At 41.4% G+C, this 21,260-nt stretch overlaps 1 protein-coding gene across 1 annotated transcript; it reads right to left on the reverse strand.

Moving 5' to 3' along the window:
• Positions 1-6,680: 6,680 nt before the first annotated feature.
• On the reverse strand, positions 6,681-20,914 carry LOC149800457 (uncharacterized). Its single transcript, XM_089960085.1, has 3 exons — positions 20,694-20,914; positions 12,286-12,407; positions 6,681-9,504 (listed from the first exon to the last, which is right to left on the reverse strand). Exons 1-3 carry the CDS (start codon positions 20,909-20,911, stop codon positions 9,470-9,472), a joined length of 375 nt encoding a protein of 124 aa, XP_089816211.1. The 5' UTR covers positions 20,912-20,914; the 3' UTR covers positions 6,681-9,469.
• Positions 20,915-21,260: the final 346 nt, after the last annotated feature.

Below are 21,260 nucleotides of genomic sequence, written 5' to 3' on the forward strand. Positions count from 1 at the left end.
ACTCACTTACTTATTGTTTCGTACATTTATAACAGTTGGTATCCCAAGTCCAGAGCGTTAAACAGTTCCACGCTGACATATGTTCCTGTCAAGGCGGGTTCTTCCAGGGTGTGTTGACAAGCCTGGTCTCGATTACACATTCAGCACAAGTACGGTACAAGGGAAACATCAGTTTTCTTGGCAATGGTGAGGTACGACGGGATGATACAAGTCGGTGGGATGCAAAACTTTGCACCTGATCAAGCCTTCCTATTGTCGAATGTTGCATAGGCCAGTGTATTCCGTCAGCAATTGTGGGTGCCCGGCGGAAAAATGACAATATTTACAAACGAGAGAATACAGCAAACAACTGTCCATGTATATGATTTATTCTCCTTTCTCCTTGTCAGCTTGGTACAGCAAACAGGTGGCATTCCTCCATCCTCATTACAAACTATTTGGCGGGTTCAAAGGGTCCACCAACTTGTAACTTTCCAGGATGCATTTAAACTCGGGATAGGTTTACAAATGGTGATCGTATTCGTATTCCCACATTACCACCACTTGCTCTCTTTGCTGTTCTAACTTCAAACACCGCTGACACGTTGCCTGGTACAAGTCTTTCATGGTTAGTTGTAAAAACTGATATTTGATGCTACGTTGAGGGTAACAGAGGGGACATCCGTGAAATAAGCACTCATTAAACCCTTACACTATCTTGGAGTTTTCTAAGCCTCAATCATCAACCGAATACGTTCCAATGTTCTTTTAGCCTCCCCCGTTGATGACATGTTGGATCGAATTGTCGTCCTTGTCGCACAAAACAACATAGCCAGCTTAGGGCTTTGACCGAGAATTGACGTTTTACAAAGTTCGTCGTTGGAGGGCTTATGACAGCCAGGGTGCTTTTGGGCTTGAATCGTTGGTGGTACACTAATGAACACGCTTAGGCAAAGGTACAGTCTTCTTTCAATGTATCGATCCCTCCGTGCTCTATGAACATTTCTCGAAATATTCCACAGCAACGTCGTAAAATGTCCACGTCGGAACGACAATACTTTAACATTTCTTCCCGAAAATCGAAGGGGTCTGAGGCGTGAGAGTTGTACCAAGCATATAAAGCGTCTCGTTGTTCGGTGCGCATGTTGTCGGGATAGTAGTATTGATCCTCAAGCAAATGGGGTAGAACGGCGTGTTGATTGGCTTCGGTATTGAAAATGTGCGGCAAATATCCTTTGGTCACTTATGTCATTCCAAAGGTTTAGGGCATTCGATTTAACGGCATGGCCAAGTAAATCATTGAATCTTTAAGCTGCACTTGTCTCAGTTGCATGGAAATGATTTTGGCTCCGTTGAAAGTGACTTTAGGACGCTCGGTACTTTGTTCCGTATAGTATCTGAGAAGAAACTGTCCATTGTATCCAGAGAAAATGTGAGCCATCACCGTGGCACAGCGATGACAGTCTCCGTAATGTTCGATGTCCTCTTGGCTCCACGTCTCATCGATGAGGTTAAGATCCATTGGGCAAACTTGGTCAGCTTGTTCGGTCCCCGAAATAGTTTTTTTTTACGTCCTCCAGGAGTCGTGCTACAGTGAGGACAATGACCAAAGATCGCACGCTCGATGAGCCATGCCGAAACTAGGAATGTGAATGCCAGTCTCTTGCATGCTTTCGAAATCGAAAAACGTGAAATGGCCTTTCTTCTTGTCATCTTCCTCTTCATATTTTGAATGATATTTTTGAATGTAGCATTCGTGTTCCAGGTCCACTATTTGGCGTCATATCTGACATCGCTTCTTTCCTGAACATAAGTGAGCCTTGATTTTATTGGTACGTATGCCGGTTCCACAAGTAGGACGCACTCCCAGGAGATGGCAAGCACTTTTTCGCTGTGAACGTTGCGTCTTTAGATGTTGTTGGTAACATCTAGGGTTGACAATAATGCGCTGACAAGTTGGGCAATTCACTCGTTTATTTCTTCGTCCAGACATGGTTGGGAGACCAGACAGCCCTCACATTTCGATCTACATTACCTGTATTGCTCTCGATTGTTCTCGCAATAAAAACCATATCTCAGGAATCCGGTGATACTGATAATGGCATTGAAATGTTCATCGTGATAATAGACTCGAATATATTTTCTGTTTTTGAAATTCTTGCCTCGAAACAACAGAGGTCAGTGCACTACCGAGGGTGTACTTTCAAGGTGTAGCATGTAGCCAAGGCGTCTTGAATTTCAGGAATGCCACTGGATGGGTCCCTGGATATCCCAATTTGCTGTAACAAGATTTCTGCTTCACTTCGTTGTTTGGCTTGGTCCGATCCTTAAATAGTTTTATAGGCTCTTTTCCATTCTACCGTGTCTTTCTTGTTGGCATTCGTTCTTCTAATGACGATGGAACGGGCTAAACACACATGGTTTTGAGTGTTTTCATTCGAACGAGATTACGCTTGATGCTGCCAAGGTCGTCCACCAATAACACGTTTTCTCATCCAGTTCTTTGGGGAAGAGAAACATTGGTCATGATCAGTGTCTCATTTTCATGGTTGATGTGAAACATGTCGTTGGATTGTTGCACGTGTTCAATCATTTCGATCACTTTTGAAGGTGCCATTTCTGTCGGGCTGCTAAACTCGATCAAAACGGGGGACCTCAAACTGTCGTGATGAATGGAAAGTCTCAAGCGATCGTCTTCTTTGGCTTAACATTTCCGTTTCAGTGTGGTTAACAAAGAACCCCACACCTCGGTGTGCATTCTCCAAAGGTACGTCGGACTTGAAATCTTTAAACTTCACGGTGTACTTGTAAGCTGTAGATCTACATTTTCTAGAGTAGCGCATTTCCGTCTCTCGAATGTGTTAGTACCTATCAGGGTTTACTGGTGGTGGTGGACTTTGGCTGGGTGTATAATCTCTGATTCTGGATTCGGGCTTACTCATGTCATCTTCAAAATTGCTGGCATGAATCTGAGCCAAGATTCCAGCTACAGTGCGAGACGATAAATCACGTTTTCCTGCCTCTTACGTTCTTCTCCTTTCTCCACGAAATGATGCCATAGTTTCATCTTAACTGCAAAAAGTCAAATGACTACATTTTAAACGCCGTGGTCCCATATATATTCGGTCAGACTAGTGTGTATATATAATGGGAAAGTGGAATCCTTTCCATTATCCATTTCACTCTCAAGCCTACCAGACCTATGGAAAAGACAACACAGATCAACCTTTTGATCACAGTTTTGCGAAGTGTCATACGAAAGTTTTCTTCAGAGAAGTTGACAAATTAATCCCTCTCCTCACGAGATAAAAGTCAAGATACTTGCTTTATCTGTCAGAAGAAAGAGCATTGGGCACTGAATGTCTAGACCGTCATAAAAGCAAGACAGGTTCAGAAGAGACAAAGTCAACATACATGTTATCATTGTCAAGAGAAAGGACATTGGTCTTCTGACTGCCCTAAGAAAGAAACTACATGAGGAAGGGGTAGAGAGGAGTTCCGAACAGGAAGAAGAAGATGTACCCTACAAAAAGGGAGAACCTAGACACGTACATACAGATAAATAGAAAAGAAAAGAAGAAAAGGATAAAATGAATAAGAAGAAGAGGAAAAACGTGTGAAGGTAAATAAATTAAAAAACAAAGAGAGAGAGAGAGTGTGCGAACAAAAACACAGAATATGTCTATGAACTTTTTAAAGTGTTCTATTCTGAATTGGATTTTAAAATTTGTACCAGAATAGACCAGATCGATAACATAAGTCTCTTGTTTTCGTTTTTTAGAATAAGGACCTACACTCATGCACTCACATACGTGCCTGATGGGGCAAAAATAATTATTTTGAGTTTTAATTGATTTTGGCAAAATGAATACATCTCTTTGTTGAGACAAGTGGGTGGCCCTGAAAAGGACCGTTGGGTGTTTTTTGTATTAAAAACACAACAACTCAGGAATGAGAAACAATCAGCTTTACCTTCTTAAGCCTTTGCCACGGCCAAGGCCTACTTCTGGACTTCCTCCTGCCAATGATTTGGTAGAAATCGCTCGGGATGGTATTTCAGGTGTAGTAACAGTGTTGGGCTATTTTGCTGGGGAGGTCTTTTTATCAAGGGTCGTAATAATAAAGTCTGATACATTTTTTCAGATTCCTTAACTCTGACAAATTGTCTTACAGTACCGTCATATATTGACTGTCACTGTCCTCCTTCTCTGTTTGACATTGTTTCTTCTCTGCTTTTGATTCTTCTTCCTGCCGTTTCCTTCTTTTAGCCTCTTTTTATCGTCGTTGCTGTTGAAGGAGAAAAGCTTGTTCTGCTCCTTCTGCTGCTGTAAAAATGTATCCATTTCTTCTTTCTGTCTCTGTTTAAATTCCTGGACGTATGGTAAGGAAGGAGAAGGTGGTAAAGGTGCTAGTTCTAGAACAAATTCTTGCGAAGAGGAGAGAAAATCCACTAAATCCCAATTAAAATCGGTCTGTTCTGGAAGTATTTTGAGAATTTACATTTTTAAACAAAAACTACCTTAGTCGATATTTTTTTATGCAGATGACTGTCCTTAGGATAAGAAAACTATTGCTTTTAGGTTCAAACTACATACCGTGATCAATGATCCAGAACATTGAAATTCGTTAATAAATAATCGATAGTCAGAATTTCCCCATTAGAGCCTTCCAAAAGGAAAATTCTATAGAGTCAGCCATTATGCACTAGTGACTTCCAAGAGAAATATTCTGCGGAGTCAGCCATTCCCCACTAGTGACTTCCAAGAGGAATAGTCTGTAGAGTCAGCCAATCCGCATCAGTGTCTTCAAAACGGTATTATCTATAGAGTCAGCCATTTCCACTAGTGCCTTCCAAGAGGTATCTTCTACAGAGTCAGCCATTCCTCACTAGTGCCTTCCAAGAGAAATCATCTATAGAATCAGTCATTCCCTACTAGCGCCTTCCTAACGGAATAGTATATAGAGTCAGCCAATCCACATTAGTGCCTTCCAAGAGAAATATTATGTAGAGTAAGCCATTCACAACTAGAGCCTTCCAAAAGAAATAACCTAAAGACTCAGCCAATCCCGACTAGTGCCTTTCAAGAGGAATATTCTGTAGAATCAGCCATTCCTCACTAGTGCCTTCCAAGAGGAATATTCTGTAGCATTAGCCATTCCTCACTTGTGCCTTACAAGAGGAATCATCTATAGAGTCAGCCATTTCCTGCTAGTGCTTTCAAAGACAAATATTCTGCAGAGTCAGCCAATCTCCAATAGTGCCTTCAAGAGGAATATTCTTTAGAATCAGCCATTCTCACTAGTGCGTTCCAAGAGGAGTCATCTATAGAACCAGCCATTCCTCACTAGCGTCTTCAATGAGGAATATTCTGTAGAATCAGCCATTCCCAACTAGTGCCTTCCAAGAGGAATCATCTATAGAGATAGCCATTCCCCACTAGTGCCTTCAAAACGAAATATTATGCAGAGTCAGCAAATCCCCAAAAGTGTCTTCCACGAAGAATATTCTGAAGAGTCAGCTATTTCCCAATAGTGCCTTCCAAGAGGAATATTTTGTAAGCTCAGCCGATCCTCACTAGTATATTCCAAGAGGAATACGAAAAGTGTCAGCCGATCCCCACTAGTGTCTTTCAAGACGAATATTCTGTAGAATCAGCCATTCCTCACTAGTGCCTTCCAAGAGGAGTCATCTATGTAATCAGCCAATCCACAAAAGTGCCTTCCAAGTTTATTAATTTATAGAGTCAGCTATTCCACAATTGTGCCTTTGAAGAGGAATATTAAACATGGGACAAACTTGTAATGTGCCGTTTACGGTTATTGAGAATAGGTTATATGCGATGTTAGAGAAGAGGCATCAACATTTACATAACTTGGAGGAACATTGGAACCCGAGTTTCTTCGTTGGTAATTACCAATGACTGGTTTGTCATGGTGATTTGAAAGATGGACTACTAGAAGCTCTGTCATTTTTTCTCTCTCGCAGTGAGGTTAGTTGTTGGCAAGAAGACACCTCCTCTCGTCCACCAAATATTAGATGAAAATATTGCAAAAATCATATTATCTTTGGGCGGGATTGCCGCCACGCATAATATGCTTATTATCAGCGAAATATGGTACATATAATATGCTCAGAATATGTTACCTATGGCTTGGAATATTGGAAGAGGAACATAAATTAAAAATGTGCTGAATATTTCATTTGTTACATCTGGAGTTACCAACCACAGACATCCCTATGTGGCTAACAAACATACACATATATGTGCAGTTACCAATCATGTATCTCTATGGTTTCCAACACACATTCGTCAATGGTTACCAACATACATACCTATGGTTACACAAAATAATTCATACCTACGTGCTTACCCAACACATACCTCTGGTTACCAAAATAACATATACCTATATAGCTACCAAAAACACACACACACACACACACACACACACACGAGCATTAATGCATGCATTCATCACGTAGAGGTAACTGTGATATGAGAAATGACTTAATGGCGTATGGGGGGAGGTGGGATGGAGAGGATTGCCGGACTTGTAAGACAGAGGTCACTGATTGAAGATATGGGCGTATTGGGCCAGGAAATCTGCTTCTCTCTGGGAAGCCAGTTTACTCCCATGGACGAGGCACTATAGTCTTTCATGTGTTTGTGTGCAACATAACACAATACAAACACCATTAGTATTTATTGTTGGCTATGTTTATTCCTTTCGCATATATTCTTTGATTTACGATACAAGTGAGATTTAGCAATTATAAACATTTTGCATAACCCCATGAATTTTGTGGAGAAGGCAAACAAAATATATAACTTGTAAACAAAACCCATTAGTCAGTAATTCATATTTCATTAGTCAGTAATTCATATCCCATAGTCTCAGCATACCCGACATGTTTCCTTTTTCAACTAGAGTACAACAATTCTGTATGAAACGATTTTATTGTCCACGGTAAATACATAGTGGAAGTAGAGATGGGATGCTCAACCGAAAAGATCTCTCTGACCTGACTTATGCCCCTCTTTTGTTACTATCTATGGTCTTGCTTGTTTTGAAAAGTCTTATCACTTGCTATAATTTGTGTGAGTTTATTGTACATAAGGAATATATATATATATATATATATATATATATATATATATATATATATATATATATATATATATATATATATATATATATATATATATATATGGGAATCAAATTAAATTCTGATCGTATAAATGTTAGTAATAAAATTCCGACTTTTATTCAAAGTTCGGATTTTTTTCGATACAATTTTTATAAGTAACATTATGTTTGAATGGACGATACACAACACCTTTATAATATTAGTAAAGTGACCTCCACAAGAATTTAAAACCTGAATAAATATTGAACAAAGCACGTCACATTCAAAATTTAACACAGCACGTCACATTCAATATTAAAAGCACGTCACATATAAAATTAAATACAGAACGTCGCATTCAGCATCAAATACAGCACCTCACATTCAACAATAAATACAGCACGTCAGATTCAAAATAAATTGTTTAAGTTTATTGTTCATAAGGGATATATTTATGGGAATCAAATTAAATTCTGATTGTATGATTGTTAATATTAAAAAAGTGCCGGATATTCTTCGAAATTTGGATTTTTTCGATAAATTAATTTTGTGAAATTACACAAATATTTATAAGTAACATTATGTTTGAATGGACGATACACAATACCTTGATGATATTAGTAACCTGACCTCCACAAGAATTGAAAACTGAATAAACATTAAATACAGCACGTCACATTCGACATTAAATATAGCACGTCACATTCAACATTAAATATAGCACGTCACATTCAACATTAAATATAGCACTTCACATTCTACAATAAATACAGCACGTCAAAATTCAACATTAAGTACAGCATGTCACATTCAAAATAAATTGTGTAAGTTTATTGTACATAAGGGATATATCTATGGTAATCAAATTTAATTCTGATTATATAGCAATTAATAATAAAGATCTCGGCTATTATGTGAAATTTGGATTTTTCCGATACATGTTTTAGTGCCACTACACAACTATTTATAAGCAACATTATGCTTGAATGGACGATACAAGCCACCTTGATAATATTATTAAACTGACCACCACAAAAATTGAAAACCTGAATAAACATTAAACACAACACGTCACATTCAACATTAAATACAGCACGTCACATTCAACAACAAATACAGCACGTCACATTCAACATTAAATGCAGCATGTCACATTCAACATTAAATGCAGCATGTCACATTCAACATTAAACACAACACGTCACATTCAACATTAAATGCAGCACTACATATTCGACAATAAATACAGCACGTCAAATTCAACATTAAATACAGCACGTCAAATTCAACAATAAATTATCTCATCTTTCAATGGTGACTGTCTAATCTTAAATTTTCGTAACCTCCAAAAAATGCTTATCTCCTCTGCATGTCCCCTTTGACTACAGATAAGCAACCATACATTGATCTAAAGATTTACTAATAATTTTTTAAGCTTATGAATGAATGCAGACATATTCACACACACACACACACAATAAGAATGATAATTAAAAATTGCCCCACACTTTAAATCTAAGTGGGAGTCATGTCTACAGAATCGTGAGTGATCTTTGGTTACATAAGATTCATTATTTTACTCCACTTTACATTAGCAATTCAACCCTTTTACCGAACGTGATAATTATGAGTATTACTTTATTCCGTTTCACATTTGCATTACATTCTTTCTACCGATCACCTTTTACTGACTTAGCCTATCAGATGACACTTGCCTGGCATAACGAATAAAAGGCGTCATTAGTTGTTTTTAAATGAAATAAAGAATTCAGTGCGACTTGTTACAAAGGTCAAGGCTGGGTAAAATTATTCGTCTCAACAGACTATGATATAATATGTATAAAGGGGTCGAATTTCCATGCGTATTGTTTGCAATTTCATTGCTTCTTCTACGATCCTACATTAAATATTGCCCAAAGCTTCTATCCATTCCTTTAATAGCAGCCTAAATTAGAGAATCATTTTAAAACGACGGTATCTGTGAGGATGTTGTTTTCTTGAGACGCAACAAAAGAAATAAAAAAATAAAACAAAACAAAACAAAGAAGGAACGAAAGAAATTAAAATAGAGATAAAGAAAGAAAATAAAAATGAAGGAACCTTATAAACGTCAGTAATTCAAAAGTTAATAAGGACCTCTAGGAGACAGATTAATGTATACAAATCTGATGAATAGTGATGATTTTACATATTCGCATATATACGTACATTACGAAAAAATCCAACATTGATACAAAGTAACTGAAACATTTTAGGATACACAACTTTGAATACGTCATGGGCGATGGGTATATGCATTGTATGCACAAGCTTTCTTAGCAAAAGATTAAGCAAAAACATAAAAGGCTCTTCTTCTCTTCTCTAATTCTTTCCTTTGCTGAACAATTTACTCTCATCTGTAAAGAAACAATGTCAGAGTATTGCTTGCATGATTAGATTGAAACAATATAACTACAAAAGGGAATTATTAAGATCATGAAGAAAATATTACTTGTCAGAGTCAGAATATGACTCCACGTAAATTCATGTGAATAGGGTGAAGTACGTTATGTCAGTAACAATGGACCAAGTTGCCTTTTCAGTTGCCATTGCGTTTTCTCCTCCTTTCCTTCTTTCGTTAAATATTAACCAATACCATTTCAAATTGTATGAGTGAAGCAGTTTTCAGCCTTGAGGCATGAAACCTTTGATAATAAATGTTGCTTTGTTCGGCATTCGTGTGAACCAAAATAGTATAGCCTTTAAAATATTTGAGCTTTACAGTACGAATGCAATTCAGCATGATTTATACAAAGTTCAATTAACTGAAGCGTGGACGTTACCGAAGACATTAAAGTATATCCCATACAGACATACGAATGAAACATCTCAAAAATCAACTTAACCCTAAAAGATTTAAATAGATACATTATAAAACCTTACAAAAATAATTTTAAATCTCAATTCGTTCTGAACTTCATTCAAATCGTAATGCTAAAAATATTTAGAAAACGCAAAAGCGGGACACGTGATAGATACAAAACCGCAATTATATCTTTTTTTGCATCGGAAAGTATAATTTTTTAATGAGTACGTATCAAACTCGTTCATTCCGACGATTCAAAAGAACACACGTATGAAGGTTAGTGCTTGTATCACTGGAGTACATTAATGTCAACATATTGGCTGTGTCACTTTTGGAACTTCTTTCATTTCCCAGTAAGGAACTATATCTTGTCTTACTTTATTGGAAACTAATATTTCCATATCTAGGCACATTTGATACTTCACCTTCTTTAATTCCACCTCTCTCTCTCTCTCTCTCTCTCTCTCTCTCTCCGGTGCCACCCATACAATACCAGTTAAACCTGTTTGTGATGTAAGGGGCGCTCATGGTAGGGTAGTACCTCTGGTGGGTATAGCAGTCGTACTGTCTTGAGGGTAGCTAGTCCACCTTTGGTCCCCACTTGGCGCTCCAAGAAGCTGTAGCATGCCCAGTGGCCACACCACGGGCAACGGCTCAGACTGGTCGGCTACACCAAGTTGAGGGTAACCGACGGGTCTCAAACCCTCGGTGAGTTAGGGATTGTCACTCATTGCATGTGAAGACTGGATCCGGCGGACTGCGCGGAGGAATCACCAGCTGGTCAACGGGCACGAAGGTTGACCCAGCAAAGCGTTGTGGAGTGCTAAAAGCACGGCAAGACATGTAGAACGCCTTGGCCATCCACTGCATTCAGTCTCCATTACAGCCGTCTTGACTACATTTTGCCACTGGAGAATGTGGGGCCTGGATGAGAGTGAGGCTGACTCAGCGCAATTCTTCCCCAGTTTATTCCAATTCACGCACATGTCATTCATACCATCATCATCAACATCATCCTTGCCCAAGTCCTGAGGAGATGGGTGAGCTGCTACGCGGCAGGCGTGGATGCACTGGCAGCTGTAGTGGCGGACCTGCATACATGCGGATCAGGCCATAGGGTCGTCTTCCATCGATCAGAAACAGAAATGGATCTCGTCAGCCTTCTGACGACTAAGCAGACATCTTTAGGATAGCCCTGCTTACCTCCATAGCCCCAGGAAGGGGCTAGAAAAGATGCCCTAAAAATAGCATGTTTCAACTACCCGACCAGCTTACCGCGGCTGGAGGGAATCCCATTCTTGCGGTCGAAACACAAAGAAAACTCGAAAGGTTCCATTCACTCTTGGTGCGTGGAACATACACACTCTATTGGATCGTGTAGAGGTTGACAGACCGGAGAGAAGAACTGTCGTGATTGCAAGAGTACTTGCTCGCTACAAAATAGATATAGCAGCCCTGAGTTAAACTGGCTTGGCCAACGAGGGCCAGTTAACTGAAGGTGGAGCTGGATACACATTTTTCTGGAGTGGACGTGGCACCGATGAACATCGTGAGTCTGGCGTTGGTTTCGCCGTCAAGTCGAGTTTAGTGAATAAACTCTCCATCTTACCAAAAGGAATTAATGATCGGCTAATAATGCTGAAGCTACCATTACATGGAAAAAAGCAAGCCACACTCTTTAGTGCTTATGCACCAACCATGACCAACTCGGACGAAGCCAAAGACAAGTTATACCAAGATCTGGAATCTCTGATGGCTTCGGTATCAAAGTCAAACAAGCTGACCATTCTTGGTGATTGTAACGTTAGAGTTGGCACGGACCACATCTCGTGGAAGGGAGTTATTGGTAGAGATGGTATTGGAAACTGCAACAGTAATGGACATCTGCTCTTGAGGATGTGCGCAACATATGATTTCCTGACCACAAGCGCTGTTCCGTCTGCCTAACCGTAAAAAAACAACTTGAATGCACCCACTGCATAAACATTGGGATCTGATCGACTACATCTTAATCTGTGGGAATGACAGGCCGCGTGACAAAGGCCATGTGTGGTGCTGACTGCTGGATATACCAAAGGCGACTGATTTCCAAGATGAATCTTAAAATTCATCCTTCCAGACGTCCACATTAAATTAGAGTCCCAAAGCGATTCAATGTCTCCAGGCTGAAGGTCTGCAACACTGAGCAAGCTCTGTCTGAAGCTCTAACAAGCCAGCTGAAAACCACAGACTCTGATACCAACTACGTAGAGAAATGCTGGGCGGCCTTCAACTACCTGATGTACTCTACTGCATCTTTTCAATATCAACAAGTGCTGTACATATACATTACCTTCTTTGCTGTTGCAGAACGTTGCTCCAAAAATCAGAAGTGCCAGGATGATAACCGTAAACATGGCCGTTGCTGACAACACCACGCCAACAGTCTCCATATCAGATGGAATCGTCTCCGAACTGAAATATTGACATTTTTTAAAGTTGATTTTTTAAAATTATTTTATACTTTTATTCATGACAAAAAATGACTCATGACATAAACCGTAAATGATCAATTGATAGAAAATCAGTGTTTTTCTTCCAATCCAACGAAATTGATATTATTTAAGCGAACTATTCAAACACTAATTGTTAAATGGATTTGGCTAGTTGCATTTACGAGGGGTAGTTGAAAAATTCTGAATATTTTCTAAGAACATTTTTGTTTCTATAAAGATTGAAAAACATTATGCTGATCAACAGACAAAGTAACATTCTATAAAATGATGTGCCGATGCACGTTTAGTACGCCAGACTCACACAGATATATAGGTAATTTATCGTGATGTTACAAAATGTTGGAGCAGGAGAGCAATTTTGTTTTGTGTCAAGAGCATGCTGCAAAATATTGGCGCTAGTATAGTACCTTTGGCACTAGTATATTACTACTGGCACTAGTATAGTACTATTAGCACTAGTATAGTACTATCAGCACTAGCTAAGTACTATTGGCAATATTATAGTATTATTGGCACTAGTATAGTACTATTGGCACTAGCATAGTACTATTGGCACTAGTATAGTACTATTGGCAATATTATAGTACTATTGACACTAGTATAGTACTATTTGCACTAGTGTAGTAATATTGGCAATATTATAATACTCTTGGCATCCGTCCGTCTACGAGAGACGATGGCATAGCTCCAAAGTACGCTTTTGCTTATCCTTCTTTTTAGCTCTCTTTTCAGCTTGCTTTATTCTTCTCTTTTCCTCTGCGTTTTGAACTCCCTGCCTGACAGCTAGACGCCAGCTGGAACGGTTGTTTGCACAGCTCTCCCAGTCGTTGACATTGATGTTTGCTGTCTTCATATCCTTCTTGCAAACATCTTTGTAGCGCAGATGTGGTCGTCCAGTTGGTCGTGCACCTTCTGCTAACTCCCCATATAACAGGTCCTTGGGAATGCGACCTGGGTCCATTCTCTTGACATGGCCGAGCCAGCGAAGGCGCCTCTCGCTGAGTATGGAGAACATGCTGTTCATGTTGGCGCGTTCTAGAACCTCTGTGTTGGCTACTTTGTCCTGCCACTGGATGTGCAGAATGCGCCGCAGACATCTCAGGTGGAAGCTGTTGAGTTTCCTCTCGTGTCTTGCATAGGTGGTCCATGTTTCGCTGCTGTAGAGAAGTGAGCTGAGCACGCACGCTTGGTAGACACGCAGTTTGGTCTTCTCTGTGAGGTTGGGGTTGTTCCAGACCCTCTGGTTAAGTCTGGCCATCACTGCTGCTGCCTTGGCAATCCTGCCGCCCACCTCAGAATCAATGGAGAGTGAGCTGGAGATGTTAGACCCGAGGTATGTGAAGTTCTCGACAACTTCCAAATTGTACCCATCGATGGAGACAGAGGGAGGGGAGTCTGTGTCCTGTGCCATGACATTTGTTTTCTTCAAACTGATGGTCAGTCCAAATTCCTTACATGCATGGGAGAGGCAGCATACCAGCTGCTGAAGTCCATCTTCCGTGTATGATGTCAAGGCTGCATCGTCGGCAAAGAGCAATTCACGGATGAGTACCTCTGTGACTTTAGTCTTAGCACGGAGACGGGCGATGTTGAACAGCTTGCCGTCAGCCCTGGTATGGATGTACACTCCATCGCTGAAGTCCTTGAATGCGTACTGGAGAAGCATGGAGAAGACGATGGCAAAGAGCGTCGGTGCAAGGACACAGCCTTGTTTGACTCCGCTAATGACTGGGAATGCTTCAGATGTTGCGCCATTGAAGCACACTGTGCTGTGCATGTTCTCGTGGAACGACATAATGACAGCAAGCAGACGTGGGGGGCAGCCGATCTTCTGCAGAAGTCTGAAGAGTCCACTCCGACTAACCATGTCAAACGCCTTCGTCAGGTCTATGAAGGCAACGTAGAGGGGCATCCGCTGATCGCGACACTTCTCCTGCAGCTGACGTAGTGAGAAGATCATGTCTACAGTTGACCTGCCGGTTCGAAATCCACACTGGGATTCTGGGTAGACGCGGGAGGCTAGGATCTGCAAGCGTGCAAAGGCAACACGGGCGAAGGCCTTTCCGACGATGCTGAGGAGGGAGATGCCCCGATAGTTGTTGCAGTCACTACGGTCTCCTTTGTTTTTGTACAAAGTGACGATGTTGGCATCACGCATGTCCTGTGGGATGTATCCCTGTTCCCAGCAAAGGCAGAGGAGTGTGTGTAGGGGCTGGAGCAGTGCTGGTTTTCCGCTCTTGAGGACTTCAGGCGGAATGCCGTCGCTTCCGGGAGCCTTCCCACAGGCAAGGCAATCGATGGTTTTTCCGAGCTCTTCCAGGGTGGGCTGTGTGTCTAGCTCCTCCATGACAGGCAGGTCTGGAATGGCGTCCAGGGCAGTTCCAGTGACATTGTTTTGGGTTGCATATAGCTCGAGATAGTGCTCAACCCATCGCTGCAGTTGTTTCCCCTGGTCTGTGATGACTTCGCCCGTCTTGGACTTGAGGGGGGCGGTCTTGTAGCTGGGGGGGCCTGTTGCTTGTTTGATACCCTCATACATTCCTCTTGTATCCCCGGTGTCAGCAGCTGTCTGTATACTGTTGCAAAGGTTCAGCCAGTAGGTGTTGGCACAGCGGCGGGCGGTCTTCTGGGCATTATTCCTTGCAATCCTGAGGGCTTGTAGTGTTCTGGGGCTAGGTGCAGCCTTGTATGCCAGGAGGGCTTTCCCCTTTGCCTCAGTCACGGGCTCCATCTCCTCCCAGTTTGCCTCATACCAGTCGACATTCTTTCGCTCCCTCTTCCCGTAAGCTGTGATGGCTGAATTGTACACAGAGTCACGGATATGGGACCACTTGGAATCAATGGTGTCATCAGGTGTCACTTTGGTGAGGGCTTCCTTCAGTTTGCTGATGAACTGCTGTGTTTTCTCTGGGTTGCTTGCACAGCAGGTGTTGATACGTGGGTGACCCTTCTTCTTGGCGTGGTGCAGCTTCTTGGGTAATATTCGCACCTTGCTGGCCACGAGGGAATGGTCCGTGTCACAATCGGCACTGTGGTAGCTGCGGGTAAGGAGGACACTGGCCAGTTCTGCACGCCTGGTGATGACGAGGTCTAGCTGGTGCCAGTGGCGTGAACGTTGGTGTCTCCACGACACCTGGTGGATCTCCTTGCATTTGAAGAAAGTGTTTGTCACACATAGGCTGTGGGAGCAGCACATCTCCAGCAGTCGCTGACCATTCTCGTTGATCTTTCCCCTTCCGTAAAAGCCGAGACAGGTGGACCAGGCCTCATGGTCAGCTCCCACTCTAGCATTGAAGTCTCCTAGTAAGTAAAGGCTTTCATTGTTGGGGATACTAGATATTGCCTGATCCAGAGCCTCATAAAACTTGTCTTTCTCCTCGTAGGTGGAGTAGAGGGTTGGAGCGTACACACTGAAGATGTTGACCGGGCCTAAGGATGTTGACAACCGGAGGGCAAGGATTCTCTCAGTACCTGATGATGGAGGTTCAATGAAGGCGATTAGCGTGTTCTTGACGGCAAAGCCTACACCATGATGCCTAGGTTCATCCAAGGGCTTCCCCTGCCAAAAGAATGTGTAATTGGCTTCCCTGATGGTGCCGCTGTCAGCCAGTCGGGTCTCCTGGAGGCAGGCAATGTCGATGTTCAGTCGGGAGAGTTCTCTGTCAATGACGGCAGTCTTCCGTGCATCGTCGATCTGCTGTAGGTCAGTGGTCAATCCAGGACACATGGTCCTGATGTTCCAGGTTGCAAAACGAAGAGTTGGAGTCTTTTTATTTCTTCTTTTAGTCTTTCCTGGTGCAGAGTTTTGTGGCCCACTTGTCGAGATGGTTCTCTAAGCTCCACGCACCCAGTGAAGCAGGCAGGCCATGGCGGGCAGCACCTTACTGACTGGGGGCTGCCCAGCTTGAGGCGGGCGGTAGCTGTCCAGTGAGACCTGATGATCTCTCCCACCGTCAGAAGTAACCCCTGGCGCCAAGCTCTAAGCCAATCGAGCTTTGACTTAGAACCGGTAAACTGCTACTTCTCGTGTTGTGCCGACGCCGTACGACGACGCTGGAGTGTCCTCTCCAGTGGAGCTATGAAGCCTGGGCAGGGTGGTATGGAGAATCAGCTGTTGCCCATGCAGCAGATCCCCCCTCTCCACGCAGCTGGTGTGCCCAAGGGAACGACGAATGCCGATACAGCTTGGCACCAACGGCGTCGCAGGAGTTGCCAGGAATGACGTTGAAGTCAATGTCATACCGCCTTAGGGACTCCATCTCCGGATTTTCTGTCGGGGTTTACTCCCTTAGCCTTTCCCATGAGTGGGTATAGCCACAAGGCAGCAGAGGTTTGGAATCGGAGTTTTCCTTCTCCTAGATGAGCTACCATCCAAGGTTTACGAGTCCCATCTACCCGAAGCAACTGGTTTTAAGGCGCCAGTGGGCCGCCTTCACCCCTTCTCCTGTTAGTAGAAAACATGGTCTGCCGGGCTTCAAATCTAAGCCACTCGCGAAGGCCAGGAGCTGGATTTTAGTTGACAGAGGCAGTAAGAGACGCAGGCCGTATGGGGCATTTTGGAGGATTGGGGCGCTTGTCTCCCACTCCCACCCCGGGCAATGTCAACCTTAGACCACTAGTGTAGTAATATTGGCAATATTATAATACTATTGGCAATATTATAGTACTATTTGCACTAGTATAATACTATTTGCACTAGTATAGTACTATTGGCACTAGTATAGTACTATAGGCACTAATATAGTACTATTTGAACTAATATAGTACTATTGACACTAGTATAGTGCTATTCGACTAATATCAAGACTGAACTGAGTACAGATTGCGGATGCAATTCTCTGCCATGTCCTACGATTTTTAATATAGTCGATAATCCATGGAACATGACTACTTTCCTGGAAGACCATTATTTGAGATTTCTGAGCAGGAAGTGGCTGCTTTGAAGAGGCTAATTAATGAAGATGTTTAATACAAAGTGGAAGATATTTTTTTATTACGAGCATTAATTATTCAGCAGTTTTTAATATATCAAAGAATGAAAAACGTTAGTGCAAAATGAGTATCTTATAAGTCGACGTTTGATCAAACACAGACTCGAGTTAAAACAATAAACATCTGTTCGCCATATGAAAAGTATAACGAGAGAATTTTAAATGAGGTTGTCACAGGTGGTAAAGTATGGATCTACTTTCTTGAGCCCGACCAATGAGAATATAATTAAGTTTAGCTCGACCAATGAGAATATAATTAAGTTTAGCTGAGAAATAATTAGCAGATATCACAAAATACTCGAAGTAGTTGTTGTGTCGATTCTTGATGCGTGTGTTTGTGTTTTACCATACTTTTAACTCAGGATTAACAATATTAGTCATATCACTACGATGTATGCAGTGGGCAATTTATAGTGATGTCTAGCACTGGGGCACCATGCCGCAGACATCTACCATCATGTCCAACCCAGTTACATTATTCTGACACCAAACCGACAAGTACTAACACTAGCCTCTTAATTCCGAACGCAAGGCAAGGGAGCTGCTAGCACAATGTTTATAAATCTTTGGTATGATTCGACAGGAATTCGAACCAGCGACCTCCCTCATCCGAGGCGGACGCTCTAACCACTTAGGCCACTAGAGGTTTGTTTATTGCAGAAGACCCAGACGTCCACGCACCTCTTCCTAACTGTGCATTTTGTCATTTGACTTTATATGCCTCCAAAGTGTTGCCAAACTTTGTGGAACGCTACCGAACCACTCATCCGTGCATTAGTAGGTGAGGTATTTATCTACTCCATGACAAAGACTGGCTCATAAATCTGCCGTATTGACAGACTTACTGAAAAAGCACAGTATCCAAACTTTGCCAAATCGTTTATGCAGACGTTATTTTAGCTTCAAGCGAATTTTGGCTCAATCCCGTTATCAAAGATTCGCTGAGGGAAGGACAACTTGAACGTCGCTATGGAGCTAGGACGTGCAGTTTTCCAGTGAAAGAACAACATACAAAACAGGAATACAAAACGGCAATCAGTAATTCTATAATCAGACTGGAAAAATAGGTTGAGTTGCAAGGGGAGTACTTTGAAAGGCGGCACTTACGTATTGTTCGCTAATAGATAACTTTTTTGTTTAGCGCACTTTTATTCAGAAAGTTTAGATATCCCTATTATCTTAAACAATCCCTTGCTGGATCATGTGCTCTGGAAAAATTTATATTCGCTTATGATTTATGTGTGTGTATTTATAATATGATCGCAGAGCTGCAATGATTGGAAATAACTACATGATAGTCAGGGCCGGCGCCAGACTATCTGGCGCCCTAGGCAAGGTTAGATTGAGGCGCCCTCCCCCCCCCCCCAGGAAAATATCAATTTCAAAATTTATAAACAATAAAATTTTTTTAAAAATAATTCAACATTTGAGCACAGACCCTCTGTGCTCAAATGTCCGTACATCCCCCAAAAAGCACTACTTGATACTATTTTATTTGCAAAATTAAGACAAGAATAAACAAACATTAAGATAGACATTAGTGATGAACTAACAGCATAATGGACAGTTGAACAGACACTCAATACGAATACACTTGAAACCAAATTTGGCTGAGGGAAGAATGCAGACAGAAAGACAATTCAAAATCTCACTTTGCGTGCCTTTTCCTCAGCAACGCTTTTAACCAATTCAGCTAAATCATTAGATGATCATTTTGGCATCGCTAACTTCGCTAAGCACAATACATGTACTTGTGACAGGCTTTTCTCTGGCTACTGACTTTTATTAACCAGTGAAACGCTTGACAAAATAAGTCTGCAATTTACAGTACTTGGACAGTTTAACAGGGTCAAAATGATGATACAAAACTTACCAAATGCTCCAAGACCTTTCTTCCTGTCAAGTTCCTGAAGCACACCCCACACAGGACATTTATTTCCTTGTTTATACCATTAAAATAAGGAGTTACCCCCCTCAATTTGGTTTTCGCGGCAAACTGAAGGTTTCGTATACGCGTGAATCCACGGAAAAACTCGTGGCCTATAAAAACACGCGAACGTAATTACGTCCTGAAAGTTTCGTATACGCGCGATTTTCGCTCACTCATTTTGCTTGTTCCGGTCAGCCTGGTGTTTCAGTCAGACTGAATCTACCCGATTATTTGTCCCTGTATGAAATAAACCAGGATAAAATACGACCCTCAATAAAACTGAAATTTATTTATTTATTTTTCAAAACTGTTGTTGATTTGGAGAAATGCGCCCCCTGAAATCAGCGCCCTAGGCGGCTGCCTAGCTTGCATATATGGTAGCGCCGGCTCTGATGATAGTTACAATGTTATATAATGTAAATAACAATGTGATACCGTCTTGTATGCAGTGAGATATAGTCCTTGCCTTCAAGTACGTTGCATTGGTGTTTTTCGGCACTCAAGAATGCTATTTATAGTAGTGCCGATGCCATTGGAGCGAAGTAGCTTACCTAATGGAGGAGACACGACGGTATCAGAGTGTGGCTGATTCGAAGGTAGGATTGGGACAGCCATCTTTAAATCACGAGTCCGGCGGTCGAATCTATCAACCACCACGACTCATACACAGACTTGATAGCAAACAGTATGAGGGCAACTCAACGACTGAATACAAAAATAATAAAATGACTCGTAATTTAATCTGGTTAGCATCATATATCTATAGCGTTGTGAGTGTCCAACGTTTGTGAGCAATTCTAGGTGTATCTCCAAAGCCATTGGTAGATTAATTACCAATAATAAAGGTTCAATCAGGATTTAGAGACAAAGAGAGAAAACCTGTGCTGGATAAGTTTGCTTGTTTAATGCGATTTTGCGGCACGGATTCACTGTCAGCAGGAAATTAGAAAACTAGACCACGTCACTTGAGATTGTTCTTTTTAAAAGTTTTAATAGTGGTAGAGTTTTAGAGGTCACACGTATATGAGCTATCTGATTTAATACCAAAGTAACAAATGCAAAGTAATTGTCTAATGAAAACATAATTGTAGGAATTGTATCCGTCTTGCATTCAGTATCAATGTAACTATAGTTTTAATAACTGCCTTATATGACCTGCAGTTTTCATTCCATCCACGATAAATGATATATAATTGTTGGCAGACATACTTAAAAATGAACAAGCAAATGAGTTCCTTGTTAAAAATGAAACAGTACAGTTTTTTTATATTAGGCATTTGGTATGACATGTTAGCAGATTGCATTTGATGACTTGTATACGTACTTCCTTTTACAGCATGCATTCTCGCAGCACTCGTAGTCTGGACCACAGCTGAAACCAGTCCAATCGGCACCGCCACCGTTAGAGATAATGTACGAACACTGATGTGACCAAGTAACAAAGTAATAGTTATAGGCGGCAGTTCTGTGACAATCCTCTTGTCCTTGTGCACTGTGTACAACCAATAATACTGTAAGCAGTACGATAAAGTCAAGATCCATTTTTAATTTTATATATTACTTTACCTCGTGACAGATCCAGTACTATTCACATAAACGTTAGAACATCTCATACCCGTCGGTACATGTCTGAAGATTTGTCGAGTCATCCATTCTGAATCGAAGCACTCTGTTTTTAGTCTGACTTCTTTTCACGTGAAAATATACCAATGTACAATTTTTACACGAACAAACAAACGTTGTTCAACTTGCTGGTATCAACTTGCTGGTGTCTATTCTCTATTATGTAGGAAGAGCCTAATATTTTACAATACCAGACAATGAATATGCAGTAATACAACTTCTACCTTGAACACACCAGTACAGGACAGGTAGTTCTATGATTGGCGTC

The sequence above is a fragment of the Sinohyriopsis cumingii genome, chromosome 5, assembly GCF_028554795.1.
Source record: "Sinohyriopsis cumingii isolate HCF-2022 chromosome 5, ASM2855479v2, whole genome shotgun sequence".
NCBI classification, from domain to species: Eukaryota; Metazoa; Mollusca; class Bivalvia; order Unionida; family Unionidae; genus Sinohyriopsis; species Sinohyriopsis cumingii.

What these genes read in the sequence shown, in the direction of transcription:
- LOC149800457 (XM_089960085.1), bottom strand. Translation starts at nt 20,911, where the DNA reads ATGGATCTTGACTTTATCGTACTGCTTACAGTATTATTGGTTGTACAC. An exon ending in AATGCATGCTGTAAAAGGAA is followed by an intron (nt 12,408 to 20,693) that starts GTACGTATACAA and finishes TCAATATTTCAG; the next exon opens with TTCGGAGACGATTCCATCTG. An exon ending in GTTCTGCAACAGCAAAGAAG is followed by an intron (nt 9,505 to 12,285) that starts GTAATGTATATG and finishes GTTTCTTTACAG; the next exon opens with ATGAGAGTAAATTGTTCAGC.